The 22,174-nt window shown below is 45.2% G+C and overlaps 2 protein-coding genes across 3 annotated transcripts in view; one reads left to right on the forward strand and one right to left on the reverse strand.

The window, feature by feature from the left end:
* Positions 1-22,174, reverse strand: part of LOC105200202 (dystrotelin) — a 110,485-nt gene that overhangs the window by 68,370 nt on the left and 19,941 nt on the right. The window lies entirely within an intron of this gene.
* Positions 1-22,174, forward strand: part of LOC105200197 (storkhead-box protein 2) — an 84,835-nt gene that overhangs the window by 45,822 nt on the left and 16,839 nt on the right. For both annotated transcript variants that reach the window (XM_011167629.3, XM_011167630.3), the window contains exon 3: positions 7,903-8,098. In XM_011167629.3, coding sequence (XP_011165931.2) covers positions 7,903-8,098 — 196 coding nt within the window. The remainder of the gene's footprint in view (positions 1-7,902; positions 8,099-22,174) is intronic.

Consider the following 22,174-nt stretch of genomic DNA (forward strand, 5'->3'; position numbering starts at 1 on the left):
TGCCCGCACCGTTACGCCACAATGAGACAATGTGAATTACGAGCAATTTCGCAAAAGTCAGCATAATCGAGGAGCGGCAGGTTAAACGGCGGAAGCTCGTTCTCGCGGCCGGCGTTGCGCCGACGTCATCCGGCCCTTCGACAATAAATTTCGCGTTTTACGTCCAGAATTCCTTCCACGGAATAAACTGCGGCGAAACGAGAGACGCGCCGCCGGACGACGACGACGACGGCGGCGGCGGCGGCGGTGGCGACGACGCCGCGCCGTGCGCGTCGTAATGCAGCTAGTCTCGAATTTATCGCCACCAATGCGTAACGCGTAACCACTGAATATTCAACAGCAGTCTACCGCCTGGTCAGGAAAATCGTATTAACGCTCGTGCCGATATGACCAATCACGAGAGGCAAGTCCGGAAGTGGCATCGTATAATAAGCGGGGATTATGAATTATCCATCGTGTGAAATAAAAATAGAAAATTAGTAATTAATAAATAATTAGGCAAAATAGTGAGTTAAAACGATAGATAATAATTGTTGGAAATTATTCGGAAGAACGTAAAATTTGGTCGAAAAGTCAATACATCTTTTTCACGTGTTTTTTTTTTTAGTTTCGTCACCAAGATTGATAGGCAAAAATTGATAATGAAATAAAGCTGAAACGTGACTGGCCGCAATAACGAAGTGCTCTCATTTTTCAAGTGCGTACTCATCGAAGAGGCACCCTTGCGGAAAAGTCAACGAGCGAAGCTCTCGCTTCCAAAGTTAATAATAAAGAACGTCGGTGACAAAGCGAGGGTGCTAAAGCGTTGAATAATGCAGCGTCGTTTCAGACTCTTCGGAACGACCTATTCCCGAAATATCCGTAAGCGACAATTTTCAACATTTCGCAACAAGTTTAAAAGTATGAAAAAAATTCTTTTTAAGTCGATCGAAGAAAAAAAAAATTTTTTTAAACAGAGCCCCGATATCTTTGAGAATAAATCTACTTTTACCGTGGAATAAATCGAACGTGAAATAACGCGCGTGGAAGTTGGAATGCCACGTATATAAAAGCAGGAAATCTCGCATCGAGCGTTGTTCGTACGAGAGAAGATATAATCTCGAGGTCGCCGAGTGAATTAGATCGACGTTCTATAATTGTTAAGGCAATTAGACGTTACTGCAGAAACCGTTCTATGTATGTTCTATCGATATTGCGGTTCCGCGTGGCTTCGCGCTATATACTGATCGTTTCATCGATGTCTGCGGATAATAATCGATCGACGAAGATAGGATCGCTTTTCAACGATCGTCAAAAGCATCGCTGTGCGGCTCGCATCGATATCGCCGATACAGTCGTTGCTCGGAACATTGTGTTCCATCGATTAATGTTACCCAAAGAGAAACATTAAATAAAATTCTGTATCGACTTCCTATTAAATAGTTAATATTAACGATAGCAATTACCGAAACAAGATACACAAAAGTAAAATGATTTATATATATATAATTGATACAATTTTAATTGATGTAATTGGTAATTTTAATTGTACCAATTATCATGTTAATCAAAAACTTGTTATTAATATAATAATTGATGTAATTATTGTAAATAATAAATTATGTAAATTATGTGATCACGCAGTGTGATCGGATTATTTTATTCGGTGACTAGAGTTTTAATTTGCCCTTTCTTTTACGGTAGAAAAGCGACAATGACGAACGAACGGCAATACGGATCTATTACCACAGTAATCTTAGGTTACTAAATAACAGAGCATTGTTCGATACGGCTTTTGATCCGCAAAGCTGTTTACAAGATTTATCGAGGCCTTTCAGGTGCACAGTCTGCATTCGAGAAAAGGTACTTTACGCTTCCTCGACGGCTCTCGCGAGCGCGCCGCCGACCGTCGCCGCTCGTTGTGACGTTTTTAAATCACTGTTATTACGATGCACCGATCGCGCATTGCCTCGGGGATGGTCGACGCAGCCGACGATCCGGCGGACACTTTCCACTCCGCGTGGCGATTTCCGCCGCGCGAGCGCGTCGCCACGCCGAGACGACAAAAAGCACGATACTTTACGTCGTGCTAGCCGACTATAACCGCAGTTTGTTACATACGTTCGTTTGTTTACATCATATCTTGTTTGTATAGATCGACGTTTGATCGCAAAAATATCCGCACGATCAATCACTGTCAGGATGCAAGAGCTCTCGTGCGTGACAAACATTTATATGTATCTTTCGACCGCGATGTAATGCCCTGCACAATGGAGAAATATTGGATGTTGGAAATAAGAATTAGTTTCTTCGATAAACACTGTAAGTAAATAATAAGTTAAGTTATGTTTCGTTTAGATCTTATATCTTGTTAATATCCATTGTGCGTTTAATTCATTGATGAAACTGATTGAAAGATTTTAATTCTTATTTCCCAATATCTAATATCTACTCTCTAAATCTGAATCAGTGGATAATCACTGGATTACCAGTGGCATACTTGCTACTGATAAATCAGTAATTATCTCAACATAAAAATCAATGAAAAGTTACTGATAATCACTGAAAAGTTCTTATCGATCATTGTATTAATAAATACACAATAGTCATTAACAAATACACAATAAATTCATTGATTCTCAGTTCAGATAATCGTTGATTATCAGTGGCACGCTGGTAAATCAGTGATTATCCACCGATTCAGATTTACAGTGTAATATTCCTCCATTGTGCGCCAGGGCACCTAACTTTCGATTTGAATACAATTGCAGAACTCATTTTATTGAGAGAGTTACCCTTAAAAAAAAAAAAAAATGTTATTAAAATCATCGCCTCTTCTCAGGTTAAAATTTAGAAAGAAAATCTGGACGAGGCTGTACTCGGTCTATCGCGAATATCGTCGGAGCGTAATAGTCACTCGACTTGGAACCGAGCAACGGCACACAGAACGTAACTAGTGCGCGGCACTTACGAACAGAACAATAAAGTCAAGCGCGTATCGTTCGAACGGGTCGGAGTCGGCGTTGGTCCGAGGGTTCGGCCAAGGTTCAGCCACCTCTCGGCTTCTCCCGTTCATCGACGTTTTTCCTGGCCGTCGCGGCGCGCCGCCGTTGAAAGCGGAATCGGCCGTCGCCGTTGTCGTCCTCTCGTCCGTTGCCGGGCTTCGTAAATCAGCGCCACGCAGCGTATATCGCGAGCCAGCTTCTCGAGTTTTATCTCCCGCGCCTCGAGAACTCGTTTATCCGCGGGATGCCCATTCGCCTCGAAGCAATTCACGCGCGATCGTTTATTTGTTTGCCGATTTAATTGTAAAAAAAAGGCGCGCAGCGAGGGAGGGGATGCCGGCGGTGCCTACCCTTCTTCTTGTCGCCCTTCCATTCGCGAGTCCTAGATTAACGATGACGTGGAATGTCGGAGCTTATTTTCTGCCTTACGATATACGTCGAACTGTCGCGAACGTTTATTGATCTCGGTTAATTTATTCTTGCGCAAGTTTCAGTTTTGCTCGGCCGATGAACATTTTCTGCATGAGCCGAGATATAATAAAATATAACGCGATTAATCGCATTATAATATTAAGCCATTTATAGGGCAATTGCAATTTTTATTATCGCAACGTATGGTCAATTTAAGGCTTTTTATAATTTTTATAATTTTCCCTTTTATAACATAATGAGGAATGTAATCGATTTTGCACGATCGGTTTTTCGCGAAGAATGTCTACTGATTCTCCATTTGACGATAAATAGGATTACGTGACGGTCGACGCCTATGTGTCAATATCTGGATATAACTATACCCAGTTAAAGAGAGAGAGAGAGGTAGACGGAGATCTCCGCGTCTCTCGTCCAACGTACTATTCGAGCGCATGCTGCACTCGCGATATTAGCATATAAATTATGTTATCGTGATTTATGCTTGCAGCCCGCGTACCCACGCGGGACTATAGGGGGTTGCTGATTAAAATTCGAGACGACGGGCGCGGGCGAACGCCTTGACGCCTGTCATCCAGTAATGGCTGATAAATAGATCAATTTCGCAATGGTAAAACGACCTTCGGAAGCTAAGTGTCTCGAATGATTTTTCTTCGGCAACTATACGTGACGTCTTAAAAGAAGAAAAAAAAAAACAGAGAAAAAAAAGAGAGAAACTGCACCTATCTCGATCATCCGCTCTGCCATACACGCATCAATTGCTTCACAATAAGATGAGATACTATATATGCAGCGGCTTTGATCGTCGAATAAATATTAATGGATTAATATACTCGCGACACACTAGTACGATTTTGATAGGTCGATAAGCCGAACGCGGTCGGGCGATGATGCCGCGGTGCGAATGGCGCTGCCAATAAGTTTCTGGTATATTTCGTTCGACTCCGTTAACCGGTCACGTTCGTGCGCGGCGTCTCGAGTTAGAGCTTTAAAAGGATAACCATATACGCGCCGGCGAGAGAGCGCGCGGCGAGTATATTGCATAATAATTAACGGGCAGCCAACGACCGTACAACACCCTATAGACCGTATTGCCGCAAGTTCATTGCCGGCACGGAAATCGCGTATGCACGTTACGAGCGCCGACTAACAATGGGCTCGTTCTTATACTTTTGCATTTTCCCGCGATTTATTTTTCTCCATTTCTTCCATCGCGAACCGCTAGTGAAACGGTTATTTCATTTTAATCTTGCTAAAAAAACAAAAAAAAAAAGTGTTGCCATGGCGCCTTTTTCCACTTTCTTGAACATCGTAAAAAGAAAAATATATGATCAAAGAAGCCTCGATCTCCAAACCTAATTTCCTATTCCACGTTATCTCTTCGTCATCGTTACCCCGTGTTTCCCAAATGCTTGGAAATCCCCCCGACGAAATCCCATGTCGTTCTCCATTTCGCTCTGTTCCCCTTCGATATCTGCCGCTTATAATCTTTTGGGCAGTTAAGGGGAAGAATGTGTACGAGATCTCGAGAGTAAATACAAGATAATCGCAGGGACTCCTCCGAGGGGTGGCATTCGATTCATTCAACACGGAATACGTTTGCCCGGCTATTTGATGTGACTCCGACCGACCGAGCGACCCAACCCGGGCGGGTGTTGGTTCGCGACGCTCGTTATTTTCTGCAGATATTGAGTGAGAATACGTAAACCGTTTTTCCCGGAGTCGGGGATTGTGTTACCTCGCGGCGGGCTCGCGTAACGTACGTCGCAACATGGCAAGGCCAATTTGCGTATAGCGATCCCCCGTATCAAAGCCTCCTTTTTTCGCACAGTTAGTTGGCGTGCCGCTGGGCTGGATACAGGAGACATGGTAGCTGGTTCAGCGCTAATTATGGTTAACTCAGAACTGTCGCACTCTCACGGTTAGATCCTCCCATGGACAATAAGAGCGTCTACTTTATCAGCATATCCTGTTGCCCACCTCAACACGTTTCGCGATGCAACGCGATATTTTTACATACCTATGCAACTTTCGTGCCGGTGGCAATTTCTCGTACACTCTGTACCGTTACGCGTCTTAAACGATATACGTCTAACAAATTATTATATAAATAGATTTACATTTATGCGCGCGCGATATACGAGCGGCCATGAAAATTTGCATACATCGTAGATATATAGCTAGGAGTAAAACGGATGGATTGGATTGTATGGGCGCGTGATTAAGCGTTCCAGGATGTTTTCGCAAAACCTAGACAAGGATTACGAAAGGGACGGACGAAATTTCCTTAAAATTGCGAAAGTGGCGCTTTTCTCCGTTTATCGTGTTCAACCGGGCGGAAAAAACAAAGCGTTAAGAGTAATTCGATTGTAGAAGGAAGGTGTCCCGATCGCGTCTCGGGAGAAAGAGATCGGTGGAAGGCACGATCTCGTGAAATCGATCGTGTCCGCTCGGTTGATCCCACGTGGGGCTGGCTCGCGAGTTGCCGTGTGCCGCCGAGGAAGCCACGGCTTTGACGTAACCGAAAAAGTTTCACCTGCTGAAAATCGCCGTCCGCGCCTCGCAGGCTATTTAATAAACCGGCTCCGTGCACGCGAGGCAGCGCCTTGCACCTTTATTACGATATCATCCTCGAAAATTCGCGTCGATGTCGTAATCGCGCGCCGGCGCCGCCGCCGCTGCGGGATTACGAGAGCTGATGCTGCCCGAGCTCCCCCGCGCGCCCCGGGATTGTAATAATAATAATAATAATATACCTCGGGATAAAAGAATCTGATTGCGATCGAAAGCGCGCGGCGCGGCGCGCTTCGTTTCGTGACGTTAAGTAACGTCATTACGCGACCGAGTGATTCGGAGGCGTGTCGCCTCGAGACGGAAACGCTTGCGATTAAAATGTGAAAATCACGGGGAGCCCGTTACGAAATACCGAGTTGAAAAAAAAAGAAAAAAAATGTCACGTATCGCGACCGTAAAAATTTCGCCGAAAGAAACGTTCTCCCGCACTGTACGCACGCATCTGCGACGGAATACGGTACGCGTTGCGCAGCCTTGGCAAGGGTGGATGTTTGCGCCGTGCTCCGTTGCACAGACACAAAACGAGGCTGGTCGCCGTTCTCGCGGCGGCGAATCAGATCGATCACGGATGTGTAATTTGCAGCGGCTACACGGAGGTTCCGTCATTCGGTAGTGGGTATACGCTCCCGCTATGCGGCGACTTCCAGATGGTGAAAGTCTCCGGGGATCCTACGCTCTTACGTTGTTGCCGTTAGATGCAAAATCGTCTTGTGCACGCGGCGCGCATTGTATTCTTTACATGGGATTAAATTGGACTGGTGCTGCCTGCGCCTCGCTTGCGGTGTCCAGCGTCCGCTGTCTCTTTCCGTTCGAGCGAGTCGCAAAGTGGCTCGAATCGACACGCCACTGGGACATTTTAACGATACGCGATCCGCGTATATCCCAGCGTCCATCTTACATATCGTTCCACTTACATCGCCAATCCGGCAAATTATACGATTCAGCCTCAGACTTAGTATACATAATAATAATATGTAAACTCTATAAAGTTGAAAATAATTTTATTGATCCAAGTCGATCGTAAATAAATCTTCGCGATACGGCGTATTAGTTCTCCTTTCACGTTTATAACTGTTCCTCGTACACGAAGCTGTATACTTTTCGCAATTGTGGAGAGCTGATCGCCCTGATCGCTCGAACGAGAACTGTTATAAATCACCCCGAGTTCGCGTCGATCGATTCCAGCACTCCGCACTAATTTCACGGTTTAGCCGGACGAGGAGGGAAGGAGAGGAGACAGAGGGAAAAATCCTGCGGGGCTCCGTTCGTTTATGAGCATTGTCCGGGGCTCTCGACCCTATCACGGCTCATTCTACGACGCGGAACTACGCGGGGGTTCTAGGAAAATGTCCATAGGGGTAGAACCGTGTTACGCTCCCGAGTTACGACGAGGGTGAAACGCCATACGGCTCCACGGAGAGATAAACACTTAGCGGCCAAGCTATATTTTAGGGGGTAACTCACCGGCTTCCATCGCTCCACGCGCTTTACGACCTTTCTTTTTATTGGTAACGCAAAATACGACGAACGTGCGACGATAGTTATTATACACTTGTATAAGTTTATGGAGAATATCTTTCTGTCGTAAATCTTATCGTTCACGTCGGGTTTGTAAGAAATATTTAACGGCAAACAACAAGAGAAACAGAGTTGGGTAGCTTAAAGTTAGTAGCTTTTAATTGAACACTTTGTTAATTTTGAACGATTTAATGTTTAATCTTGATTATTTTTTGAAACACAAATTTCAATTTATTAACTTTTTTACCCAAATTTATTTTACCCCAATTTATTAACTTTTTTACCCAAAAACTTATGCAATGTAAAAGAAAAAATTATAAGAAAATACATTCCTATACATGTATAAAAAAATATTTCATATAAATAAAATTTGCAAATATTTTGGCGTATGTTGCAGAGTTTCTTGGAAGCGAATTCCAAATGCTGGTGGAACGCGGCCCTGGTGGATGCGACCCGGCAGCTAAGGTACAAAGGCCACGTGTCGCCGGGTGTGCTGATGGTTAGCGGACCGCCCTGCGCCCTCGAGGTTTTGAGGGCGGCATGGGCGCGAAACGTTCTACGACCACCCGCGGACCACTCGATCACCTGCCTCGGTACGTACCGTCGAATTAACTCCCGCATCGCCGCCGGAAGGTCGATTTAATCCGACGGGCCGCGGCGGCGTCCGCGAACGGATTTAAAATCCGCTTTATTCAAACTGAGATAATCGTGGAGAGTTCAATTAAAGATAAAGCAATCTGTGAAAGTGAAAGTGAAAGCGCCGATATTTTACAAGAACGAGTTCTTACGAGATAATTCTGCGTGACCCTGGTACCTGGCGCATTTGAATTCCAATGCCAATGCAACGTGCGAAAATGATGTACGATCGATACTTAATCTCGAGCTCGTCGATCCCTTTTTGCCTTTTCTGCTTTTCACCGTGGTGTCTTTTCCAACAGTTAATTGCCGTCAGACCGGACATCGAAATATCCTATTTTGGTTGAGATAAGCCCTAGTACCGAGAATTATTGCAGTAGGTTTGCAACGCATCAATAACACGTGTGTCCGCGTAGCATATCATTATTTTAATTATTTCCTTAATGCGCCAGAGATAATCTAATTAGCTTTAATGCCTAAGTAAATAAATATCAGCCTATATTTGCATTATAAATTATCGTTATAATTGAGCTTCAGATAGCGACGCGACGTCTCGGCGCGGCGCAAAGGTGTATAGGGTGTTGAACAACGTACAAACCGACTCCTTGTAAATAAAGCGATCGAATTGCACGGAAGGTGCTCGACCTTTACGCGTTATACTCTCCTTATCCGCTTATCTTCCGTAATCCGTGCCTGTCGTCAACGTACGTTCTACAGAAATAGTTTCGCGCGTATCTTATCGGGTAACTCATGCGCACCCGTATGCATTCCCGCTTCCTTACGTTTCTCTCTCTCTTTCTCTTTCTCTATCCCTTCGTTCCCATCCTTTACACCTTTTCGGTCGGTGTCCCCGGTGCGGTCTTTTTCCACCTCCGCCGTTTCTTTCCGATCTTATTGCTCCCTTTTATGCCCCGCGCGCTCGTATCTATATACGCCTACGCTCGACTATCTCGCATACCGGGCTTATGCTAATGCACGCGCGTATCTGCGCAACGGCGTAGGAACCCGGGCTCGTTACTGCGATGCGACGCGATGCGCAGCGTGCCGATCGGCGCGAAAACTCTCTCGCGAAAACGAAAGAAATTTATTCGCGCGATAAAGAACGCGTTACGTGACTTTATCCGCGTGGGAAAGCTGCCTGCGTAAACGGCATCGAAAAATTGTGTCACAGATCGAAGAACGGCCATTTCGAGATTTTTCCTCTCTACCCGCTTCGTATCTGGTCTAATACACAGCTGCGAAGAGAGAACAAAGTAGTAACACGTTGGAAGGAACATCGTTTCGCCTAACTGAAAATTTACCTGCAGATAGATCTGAAAATAATTTTGTTAGAGGCCATTAAAATAATCATGTTAGACTCTCAAACTGTGACTGCTAGAATGTAAAAATTTTTCGCAGCATTATTCATCATGTTTGAACATCTGTCATAATTATTTTGACAGTTTAATAAAATTATTTTCCGATCTGTATCCAGCTAAATTTTTAGATACTTCGGCAAAATCATTCTTTCCGCGTAAATCTGAAAATAATTCTGTTACATCATAAAAACAATTATAAGGGAAGTTCAAGCACGAAGGGCGATGCTGTAAAAAATGTTGCATTCTGGCAACCAGCTTAAACATCCAATATAATTTTTTTTTTTTAACTTGATTAACATAATTATTTTTAGATTCGGCTAAATCTTTAGATTCTTTAGCGAAACCATTCTTTCTCCATGCACCAACATACAAACATAATTAATAAATTTTATTGCACGTTTATAATGTAGAATTTTACGTTATATTACATAAATATAGATAATACTTTCGCGTGCACCAATGTCGAACATTAAATCGAGACGAATCGGCGCGTACGATAGATTGACCGTCGCGATATTAATTTGCGGAATTTTGTAATTGGGGTTAACGGCAGATTAACCGTGCCGAATGTGGTTAATTATGCTAAATTACAGTTCGCAAAGATTATAAATTGTTTTTGCATTAAACGGCCACTTGCGTGTGCCGCGCCGACGAGCTTTCCGGTTCGCGCGCGGATATCTCCGTGTGGCAAACGAGCCTGACTAATATTCCGCTATTTGCGGATCGGGGGAAGGGGAGTCGGGTACACCATCGCGCATAATACGCGCGTCTTATATGCGCGTGGAATAATGCGGATTTCGCGCCGGCATATAATTGGTCTGTCGTCCATCTACGTCGGGCGGATGGCCGAACCGTGCGCCTGGATCCTATGCTCGACCTCTTTATTTTCGCACGTTTCCGTCTTCCTCTGGCGAGGCGCGACGACGACTCGAGTGATTCCGTAAATATTACGACGCGGCTTTTGCATAATTTTCCAGTTAACGTGCCGCCGACTTTCTTACGAAACGTGCTGACGTTGAATGCACGCGAGACGCGTCTCGTGTACCGCGGTTCATTAGCAAAGAGACCGCGCTTGTCCTGCCGGTTCTTTTTTTTTTTTTGAAATCTGTACTTTGCAAGAACGTGCCGATCCATAAAACTAAAAGAAGCACGCGAATGCAAATCAATTCATTCAATTTGCAATATCGTGTATTTATGTTTTTAAATGAATGGTCAAGGAGAAACGTGACTTAAAATTGCACAACCGTTTCGAATCGCGAGATTCGCTCTCCCCCCGCAGCTTGACCCAAGAAGCAAGAGGGTTCGAGATGCCTGATCGAAAAAATAAAATAAAATAAAATGGCACAACGCGCTCCACATAGAAATGACCCGCTTGGTACGCGAGTCGCACGCCGCGAGTCCTGCATCCTCGTCGACGTCGATGGGCGCAGCGAAAGGGACGTGTGTGTGTGCGCGCGCGTCTGGAATGCCAGACCTTCCTCTCGTCTCCTCCACGCCCTAACTGAAATCCATACGGTGCGACGGCGACGGCGACGGCGGCGGCGCGCTCCCGCGGGGTAATAAATCGGGCCTCCTTCGGTGTGCGACAGTAGCGGCATTCCAGGGCGATCGATTAAGTCGTGGTACCCCCTCGCCCTCCATTGGAGACGTGTGGCCCGATAAGCGACGCGTTTTCCACGCATAATTCCCATTTCGCGATTTATCTCGGCGTAATCGCCAGGCTGGTACGCGCGCGCGCACCGACCACGTTGTTTGCCAACGACGAGCGATAACTGATTGAGCAACCATTTATTATTAATTGGATATACCCGATTGTACCGGACACATTAGGTGCAATTAATATTCTCGTTATCACGCATTTCAATCGGGAGATATTCCTGTCGAGTAAATGAGATCCGCGGCGATTTGCGACGAGGGAGGGGGGGGAGAGAGACGCGAGATCCAACAGCGGTAAAACCGACGGACGTACGTGTACACGTTATACCTGTTTCAGACGTTTATTGCGCATAGTTGGTTTAAAATGCAAGCCACGAATGCTAATGCGGGCCAAGTCAATGTATCAGCGAGATAAGGGGCTTGGACTCGCATAGCGACGAGGATCCTCCGGAACGTGCCGGAACGCGTACGGTGTGCCGGGAAATTAATAGCGCCGTATCGACATCCAGTTATTTCTATACTTTGTGTCTATACTATAAATAGACGGCAACGCGGAACGCGCGCCCGTACATATACGTATACTCGTACGTTACGTGTCCGAACCGATCGTGGCGATTGCGACTCGGCGTTTTTGTTCGTGCGAGACTAAACGCCGTGCTTCATTCATTATACGTACACATATCGACTGGCTGCGCGGACGTTGTTAAGACGCGCGAAACTCCGTCCGAGTTGGCGCGGCTCAGACTGGAGGATATTACATCTGCGTTTTACGACGACGACGAGCGAATGGCAATCCGAAGCGTTGTTGCGCTTTACCGACCACTACGTCGGAAATCGCGATTGTGTCGTGTGCTGCCTGCGCGATATCCAGCGAGAAATGTCGCTTCGAACGATCCATTTGTTACTTTTAAGTCTCAATTATCGGAAGATCATGTGAAACTGATTTTAGAAAGTATGAGACATCATCTTGTACCCTCGTGAAACTGTTTAATTGTTCGGATGCAGCCGAGGATATTGGAAATTTACTTTGTGCTACCCTGAGAAAAGTTATTAAATTGACTCAATTTTTCAATTTGATTGAATTTCTTCATTTCAAGTATTTTGTGTATTTAAGCCAAATACATAAATGCTTGAACTGAAAAAATATATAACTGAGTTGAATTTAGTCGAATTAATAATTTTTTTTTCTCACTGTACAAATTCGGCAAATATTATAATTTTTTGTTAAATTTTATTAAATCGATCACAAGTGACAACTTCTGTCAGTGATACATCTCCAATAGAACCAAATTTGTGTTCAAACTGAAAAAATTCACCGATCTGTTATTAAATAAAATTAGATTGAAAGATGTACTTAAATAAAATTGCAACACAAAGCGTCATTTCTTATTTTTTTTCTATTTTTACTTGAGCGTGAAAATATGTGTGAGAGATGGTAAAATTGTTACGAAATAACATTAAATGAACAAAATAATCTTATGCCACGAAACATAAAAGATATTGTAGTTTATGTTATGCATACAAATCAAAAATATTTGATGTGATAAATGCTGACAAGGAGTTTCACTTCCTTAAAAAAATTACAATTGATTTGCAAACTTTCATATTCTGTGTGAATAATCAGTTTTGTGATTGTATGTAGATATATCTAAAATCGACTCTGGAATCGCAATGTAATTTTTTTGCTATAAAAATGACATGTACATATAAAGAAATATGCATTGAGTGCACGCTCAGCTCTGCACCAGACAGAATAAAATCAAAAAATATCTAATTCAATGATCACTCAAGTAATTTATTCACTTATGAGATGTATCACTCATCCATAGCTGTGATATTTAGCTTGTTTCGTTCAACGTGTATCCCTACATAAAGAAAATACTTTGTTCGTTCCAATCGCGATTGGAACGTGTTAAAGGACGCAAGGTGTCTCATTACAGTCCTGACAGCAGGATATTCCAGCTTGGCCCTCCCACCTTGGCCTACCCCGGTTGACATTTCCATGACCGGCGCTTATCGATTACTTTCGATTTGATTTTTTTCCCCTCCCGAATCGTCCGTCTCGATCTCGGCTCGCAACCGAGCACCGACGCCAATCTTTCACTCAGCTATTCGGCAAACAATGACGACGGCGCGCTTGCATCTCAGTATATTCGCTTTAATCGAATCTCCGTGTGCCGGGCGAAGTTGAGAGGATCCGACAGTCGCATTTAGCGCTAAATGCGAACCGAGAGAACACGATGTCGATACCTTAAGGCCACGGCGCGCTCTAAACACGTCTCTGTAATCGTAAGGTCGGTCAGCCTCTCACGCCTCCCCTGTCACGATTTTGCTATTCGCCCGATCGGAATAAGCTTCGGCGTATGATTACCTCTCTCGTGTCAGGAAAAAATTCTTTTCACCATTTGATTAGAGGCGAGAGATTTGTACGCGAACACGCTGTGTTGCCTAAACGTATAATCAGTATATCGATACCTGACGAATATTGCGAGTCAAGGGCAACGGATTAACGATATCCCTCTCCGGATATCGCACCCTCGTATAATAATACCCTCTCGTACACTTCTCAGAAATTAATCCTCGAGTTGTGTATATTTTATTATTTCATTTCTTATTATTATCCTTATCTTTCGAGTTCTTCAAATATTCGCATTGTTACTTTAGTTTTGTAAATTTCACCCGTTTCGCCTCTTATTAAAGTCACGAGCTTGATGGCAAAGACACGCGGGGGAAACTGTGTGTACACTGTACGTACGTGCACCTGACATTAATTAACATTATAAGGATCTTAAAAGCGCCATTACTCGCCTCACCCGAGTCCGAAAGGGGGAATTAGGAATTTCGAAGGCACAAGTGCGACGAACGGATCCCACGGTCCTACGATTCGCTCGTCCGTTCCGACCAACCGTGTGCAAACGCGTATACGCGAGCGAGTGAAATGACAGTGGCGAGCAACGAGCTATCTGTCTATTCATCTACCGACGCCAGTGCAAACGTTTGTAGGCCCATCGATGTATGCCACGGTATTTTCGAGTGGCAACTTCCTGTCGAGTGTCAGCTGGATCCTGGCGGCCGCCTCCTCCGTAGATCGACGATTACCACGATGATGGTGGGGTCGAGACACGACATACTTCGCTATTGCTTCGTTCCTTCCTCCCTGCCGAGACGTTCTCGGACATTTTCCCCACGGACGGTTCCCTCGACGGCTTTAACGCGCCACGTCCCCTATTCATATTCATAATTTGTCAACATCTTGCGCGATTCGCCAGAGATGCGCGTCGCGACTTTCTTAACTTGGACAAGCAATACCTCGACGGCGCGATTCTGAGAGACTCTTGAACTATCATCTGTCACGGTATAACCGGAAGTTTACCGGGCTCCTTTTCCATCTGTTGGAGCGCAAATCAAACGCTCGTAATTCAGTATCCCAATAATTAAATAATCACACGTGCACATTCGCTAGTAATTTTTTTAACAGCAGATAATCACATGTAATCTTCGTGGCAGAATGCTTGATGCGGATTATCCGATCATCAGTTTATAATATCGATAAATATACACGTTACTCGCGAATGATGGAACTCGCGGTTACCTCGTCTTAACGGCGTCTGCCGCCGCGATATTAGCTCGTATTACGCAGTCAAACGGCGTCGTTTACGTAGCCGAGCGCGATTAGTATAGATGCGAGAGCAAAGCGGCGGAGTGGAGTGGCGTTTAATGCGATCGTAATTACACGGGGAATTTAAGACCGGTAGCGAGAAAGAGGGAAAGGGAGGGAGAGGCTTACCTTTCGACAAGATAATTCGCCGACTTAAATCAGCGTCGCAATCGCCGAGATACGAAATGTCGAGAAGCAGCGGCGGCACGTCGCGAACGCATTGAGTAACGTATAATTGCATCGGCTAATAAATTAATCCGCGCGACCTCCCTCGCGAACGCCTACGCGAGATAGATAGAGAGAGAGAGAGAGAGAGAAAGAGAAACCTTGCGTAGCAGTATCGTCCAAGTCGCTGTTAATAAGTATCTTGCGCCATTCCAGGCGATTGTCTAGGTCAAGGCGTTAGCTTTTAAACGCACCTGCAACCAACGCACGGGAAGTACGTCCACGGCATACACGTAGACGCTGCCTACTACGTTTCCTCGATTGTTACGCAAAGTTAAGAATAGGCTAGCGAGACCGCAAATCACATTTGTCGGCGGCGGCGACGACGGCGGCGTGAAGAATAATTTGAGTTTACAGATCCAACGAAATTGCAGACCGCGATCCAATTCTGGATAGTGCAGCGTGCACGCGTGCGCGTGCATCTTTGGACGCAGATTGGCAATTATACGAAGCGGTTTAACGCGAGACGGCTCGTGTTAATCATATCTCGGGGGACAACGCATGCGGTGTCACGTCATTGCGTGATCGCACATGTGCGATGTTTGGCAATGAGTATCACAAATTTTAACAGCATTTATTACCGCGGTCTCGGAAGAGAGAAAGAGAAAGAGATAGAGAGAGAAGAGTTCTTTCGTCACTCACCCTAAATCGCGCGCGGATAATAGATGCAAAGCCACCCTTCCGTGATCGCGAAGCGTGCTCGGTTAATACGACATATGCGCAGTTGCGAGGACTCTCTTCTCTCTCTCTCTCTCTCTCTTTCTCTCGTGGCACACATTCAGTAAGGGTAACATGTTACGCGCTATTGTCATTCGACTCTTCTTTTTTTTACGATCCGACAACCTTTCAAACCAAGTGACAACGCGCACGACTGATTGACGCGTAACCTGGAAACGTTTAAGTTAATAGCGCGGACAGTAAAAATGTAAAACGAATGTAAGGAGGACGGCGAAAGAGTTAAGCCCGCGGATGCGTTCGAAATGAAGACGCGCGCGAGAGAGAGAGAGAGAGAGAAGGCTGAATCCCAGAGGGGGAATTCGACCAATCGGCCGCGTATAATGACCCGCTACGGGAAACGAGTGGAAAATTATACAGCGCTGAAAGAGGAGATCCGCGGCAGACTCTTCTTCGTGCAAATCCCGAGGAACGTGGCATTCTGGCCGCGAAAGGGAAAGGCATCCTTCGTTATCGAGGCGCATCGTGCCTCGTGCAAAACTGCAGAATTTCAGCGACCACGACGGACGCCGCGATACGCGGTCGTACGTATACCGGCACTTATACCTTCTCGAGATGGAAAGCCGATACGATACTCGGCCGGGGTGCTGCTCTCCTCTCGGCGCGGCGCGGCGCGGCACGGCGCGGCGCGGCACGGCACGGCGCGGCGCGGCGCGGCGCGGCGTGCGAATCGTGCGCGAGTAACTCGGCACTCCTCCGCCAAAGAGTGGACAATGTTTCACGAGAGATCGTAATATCGCATCGTATTACGCGAGAGAAAATCCATCTCGGTCGCGCGCGCATGTATGAATATGTGTGCGCGCGTGTGTTTGTGAGAGAGAGAGTCATTTCCGTAATCGGGTGTACCGACGATTAATTAGTTACTGTCGCGTGTGTCGTGACTTCGGTACTTCTTTTTTTTCTTTTTTTGTCGGGAAGCGAGCGGTCGATCGCGAGCAATGAAATGAATTTTATTCACGCGCGCTTTTTCCCGCGCGATCTTAATGTATTTTTCATCCGGTGGGTATATTTAGACCGCAAAGGCCTAGGCCGCGCGCGAGAGTCGGCGTGTATAAAGAGAGAGAGAGATAGAAACGGTAAAAGCAGAAAACAATATAACGAGCGCGATACTCGCGTAAGGCGTGTACGCGGGACGCGCACATATGTGCGTACACGTTCATTTCCGACTAACTGTTCCGCGCAGCGGAAAACAGTTTATGCGTTTTAGCGAAATACGGTTAATACGTGGGGGAGCGTGCGAAGATCCTCTCTCCTCTCCTCTCCTCTCCGCGCCGCGCCGCGTCGCGCCGCGATTCAGGTAATTGACTTAGAGTGAAACCTGCATGCGCTTTCGAAAGCGACGTCTCGTAGCTAATAAATTCCCGAAAACAATGCCACTGTCACGGCTTTCTTATCTCTTCCGTCTTATCGGGTCATACATCAACGTCCTTGAGAAATTCTACCTTGCGCAATTTCCATAAATGGTTTTAATTATACGATTTTTGCATTTTATGTGCATTTTATGTTTATTAAATATAACATTAAATGTGAAAAAGAGAGAGAGGAAAGAAAGGAGATGTACGATAAAATCAGGTGTTTTCGTTTTCACGCGAACCGCCTGGCCTGGGATTAAGCCGCTTATCAGTAGTCTCGATGAAAACGCGCGCCTGCCTCAACGTCCCCGGGAGATTCCTGCGAGCGGCCAGTAAAATCTCCGAGACGTTCCGTGCACGCGTGAAATAACCCCTTTGCATATTACACTTTCTCAGCGGCAGTATCCAGTCCGCCTTAAATTTGTTACGAGGACTTTATCTTCGTTCGCCAACGCGCGATCGAGATATCTCGCGCGGGGCACTCGGGATAAGCCGCGCCGCGCGTCGTGGAATGCGCGCAGGTTGAAGAACATCGGTTTGTAAAACGCATACAGGGGAGGAGAGACGGTAAAACCCGCGAAGGACGAGTCTCTCCTCCCGGGTCTCTAGCGATTCTATGTATGCGCGAGCGAAATTTATGCCGCTCGGTCGCGGCAGTGTGGGTCACAAAGTATCGCCGAACGTTAACCCGAGCGGAAGCTGCGCGAGGCGTCTCAGCTCTCTCCGTACAAATCTTACCATCGCCCATAATTTGTAGTAAAAATGATGAAACGCAATTTCTCATCTAAATGCGAATCCAAGATCGCTTCGCCAGAAAAGTTTCCATAAAAATATGAAACGCGAGAGAAATATAGTATATAATTTTATCTTCGCTAAAAAACATTTTGTTTATATGGAAATCAATCCCCGTTGAAATTTTTGTGCTAAATGCTAAATTTTTATATCCAAGTGTTAATTTAACGTGATTACGTTATTTAAACATTTCGTATTAAATTGATATTGATAGTTAACATCTCTCTTAGGCCGGTGTTCATAGTCGTAAATAATTTTCAATCTTTGATTAATTAATAAAAAACGTAATTAATTACAAGCTCGTTTTTTTTTTTCAATCAAAAATTGAAAATTGTTTACTATAAAACCGGTCTCAGTGTTAAAATAATACAATTTATGAGCGAGTTTATATGTAAACAAATGACATAAAAATAATGTAGCTTTAAAACATAAAGTCCAAGATAAATGAATAAAATGTGCGTGTCAACATATTATAAATGTTAATTTTACTGAAGAAATGTTTCCATATTTCCAAAACCGTGTCAAAGTGCAGTTACATTTTTTGTGTTACTTTTTTTAATATATTCATTTTGCGTTAAATTAACACAAAAATTTGAGTGAACTGTTTAAGACATGCGATACAAGTTAAATTTAGCACAAATTTTTCGACTGCGTAGTATCTTGAGAATTTTCCTGTCGACTTTGTTAAATCCGAGATGTATTTCTGTGACAATTATCTTTGACAAAGGGATATCTTTTTCTCGTTTTATCGTGGAATAATCCGAGGAAGCTCCGCGCGGAAAAAAGGCTGAAACAGCCTCCGCAGAACGACTGGCGGAGCTTATGAATAAGAAACAGAGCCCGGCAGGCCAGGCGAAGTCAGGCAGTACCTCATACCCCACGTCCGACTATCCATGAGAACTGGACCGTTCTGGAGAGCTCTCTCGCGGAGAGTATATCTCTCTCGTCATCTCGCTCTCTCTTTCTCCCCGCGTTCGCCACCTTCGACACAAGAGGCGAGAGGATATATATTCTCTTTCTCTCCACTTGTGCCCGTGCGCCGATCGTCGCAAAGTGCAACGTAGGTATCGCGCGGGGATCACGCGGAGTGCACCGGAGTGCGCTCGCTGTCCGTCTGGCACGGTTCGCTCCGAGAAAATGTGGATAGGGAAAATTTGCACGCGCGCGCGTCGATCGGGGGAATCGCCATATCGCGAGCGACTTTCGTTAGGCAAACGATAACGGAGACGCCGAGCTGGAATAGCGCGCGCGGAGATGTCGTCTAGGGTCGACGGCGTAAATTCGCCGAACTACCTTCCACGTTGCATCTCAATCGCGCGTGAATTCCTGTCGTGGAAGAGTTTGATTAGAATCGCGACGGGTGGATTCCCGTCGCGAAGAGGCGAAAGTAAAAGGCGACGGCAATACTTTCGTATTCTCAGAACGATCGGACGCATAAGATAAAAACGTCCCCGGTCACACATACACTCGCGCGCATATTTTAATAACGCACCTCTCTAAATGCGAGCGGCTCGCGGGCCGCGCCGGTATTTTCTGAAATAGCTATAAAAGTTGACAACGTTTATCGCACACGGCGGTTTTTAACCGGTTTCCTCTATTCGCGCGGCAAGCGTGCGGATATCCTTTGAAAATAGACACGAAGAAGGTGCCGTTTCGCGACTCACGCACTGCACGCACACGCACGCGCGTCGGATATCGCGCTGGCCATTCGCGCTGTTAATTTTTCGCGTGGGTATACGATCGCGTTGCTATTGTTAGTCGGCCGTTAAGGAAAACGGGTTTCCTCAGGTGAAACGCGACCGTAGGTTCATTACAACGGCTAATCCATTACAACGACGCGGTGTTACGATGGTGGAACGTACATAAGCGGCGCGAAGTATCAAAACAAGTCGTGCCCGCAAGACCGTTTGCTCAAGTTGGAATAACTTATCTCTTCATCTTGCGATCCTACGTTCGCATGCTTTCCCTGAAAATATCATTTCTCAATTTCTTACGTCTCTCGTCGCTCTTCTCGGATACCAGTTTCGTAAACACTTGACAAAGGGACTTTAGGAATGATCCCAGTAAACGCGGAAATGGATTTAAATGAATTGACAATTTGTAATTCATTTTAATTCATTTGAATACATTTTGGATTAAAGAATGGCAATTACTTTCTTTCAATTTCCCATGTCGTAGATTAAAGTGGATTACATGGCAGGCACAATTTTTTTTTAATTGCAAGAATAACAATCCCGTAGTTTCAATCCCACATTATGTATTAAAATGGATTCAAGAAATTTTTAAACTTTAATGGATTAAAATGAATTTGAAAAAAAAATCAAGAATTTGGATTCGGCGATGACCACGTGAATCCATTTCTATTCGTTTTAATCCATTTCCGTTTATTGAGATGAAACAAACGGGGGAATGTTGTGCAAGCTCGTGAAATTGCGAGTCGAAAGGAAAAATACAATATACCTAGGATCGCGCGCATCAGCGTTGACGGCAACGACGCGACGGGTCGTAAAAATAAATTCTGCACCGGCTTAAATAACGCGCGCATACCGGTTTACATTTAGCGCGAGCGCGCGTCGGATGAGCACCTGGAATCGAATGGACAATGTCGACAGCATCGATATCGGGACCACTTAGGCGCGCGCTGCTACGTGACTTCGCCCGCGCTCGCATTCTCGCTCGAATCGCGCGCGCGCGAGCGCGGTGGGACCGACGTGGTTTCACACGTCCTGGAATCCGATTTAAGCCGAGCACGAGGTCGCACGTTTTAGAATTGGAAACCCGCATCGGTTTCTCTCCGCTGCACCTCGCTTCCATTACCTCGCTTCGCTCGCGATCCTCGCCCGCGACGTGAACCGATTCGCGAGACGCGAACGAGTCGGAATATCGGCCAGTCAATATCCCTTGGTTCAATCGGAAAAAAATGCTGTTAGGCAGAGATATGAAGAGATAATCGTGACAATTCTCTCGAGGAGGACCGTTCACCGTTCGCGACGAGAGACGCATCGGGTCGTCGACACCGATTCGGCGGTTCGCTTTGTTCGACCGGGCGATTCAATGTGGCGATTACTTCTTAGGCGCGACCGAGCGACCACGAGCGACATAATTACAAAGGTGTGTACACCGTCCGTCCGTAGAGGCGACGAAAGAGGCGTGGTGCTGTGCGTTTGTAAAATCCGTTTGGTCACCGCGAGCGTAAGTCGCATTACTTCCACATATGTAGGTTAATGTCAAGGGAGTACAATAATCCGCGAATATATCTTCGCCGTGATTGATGACGCGCCGCAATCGCCCATTCTTCCGTGGGGAATTGAAGACGCTGCTTTTAATTTACAACGACGAAAAGGGGATTCGCCAACGTGTAATTTGCGCTTTAAAAGGACAGGCGGCGATCTTGAGCCGAGGTCGGCGATTCACCGGGCTAAAGAAGCATTTTTTGCGGAGTTTGTTTCTTTTTTTTCTTTTTTATTTTTTTTTACCGGAGGAGCTTATCTCTTCTAATGATTTTAATGTGTCGATCGTACGACTCTCATCGGGAATTCGCTTATTTACTTTTTCTCATCGGAGACGTTAAGTAGCTGCCGGAGAGAATTCAAAGATAAATTAACGGCGCAATTAAATGAGATGAGATTAGCGGTGCCGTGTCTCGCTGTTAATATCGCGAGGGCGGCGTTTTTAGACGTGCACCGTTGTATTTACAGCCACCTAATCTCCGGTTAGTGAATTTCATCACTAGCAAACAGTCGTGACATTTCACCTGCGCTCCGTTGGCCTCGATAGTCCAAGCGACCACATTCGCTTCTGCAGATAAATACGTGCATCACTTCCGTGTTACCTTATGACCTACCTTAATAAGAAATCGCTACAACGAATGTGGGCCCTGTGTTACAATTTTCTTTGGCTTCTATTATTATTATTATTTTTTTTTTTTTCATAAAACAGCGTACATCTTTTTTCAAACTTTGATAAATTAATAGAGCAAAAAAAATTTCAATAATTTCAAGCGCGATCTTCATGCCAATAATAATTTCATTCGAGACTTTAGCTCAAAGATATTTATTCGCAATATTATATTGGTTAACAAAATTGACAATTTTTACAATTATTTGAATTCAACTTGTTAACCATAGTGCACAATTTTAAACGACGTTGAACTTATTTAGATGTACGCCGAGTATTAGACGACCGATAAAAGCCAAGTAAGATTGAAACATTCCGTTCACGTTCTAATAATATTACAAATAAATATCTCTAAGCTGC

Source organism: Solenopsis invicta, chromosome 12 (assembly GCF_016802725.1).
Source record: "Solenopsis invicta isolate M01_SB chromosome 12, UNIL_Sinv_3.0, whole genome shotgun sequence".
Lineage (NCBI taxonomy): Eukaryota > Metazoa > Arthropoda > Insecta > Hymenoptera > Formicidae > Solenopsis > Solenopsis invicta.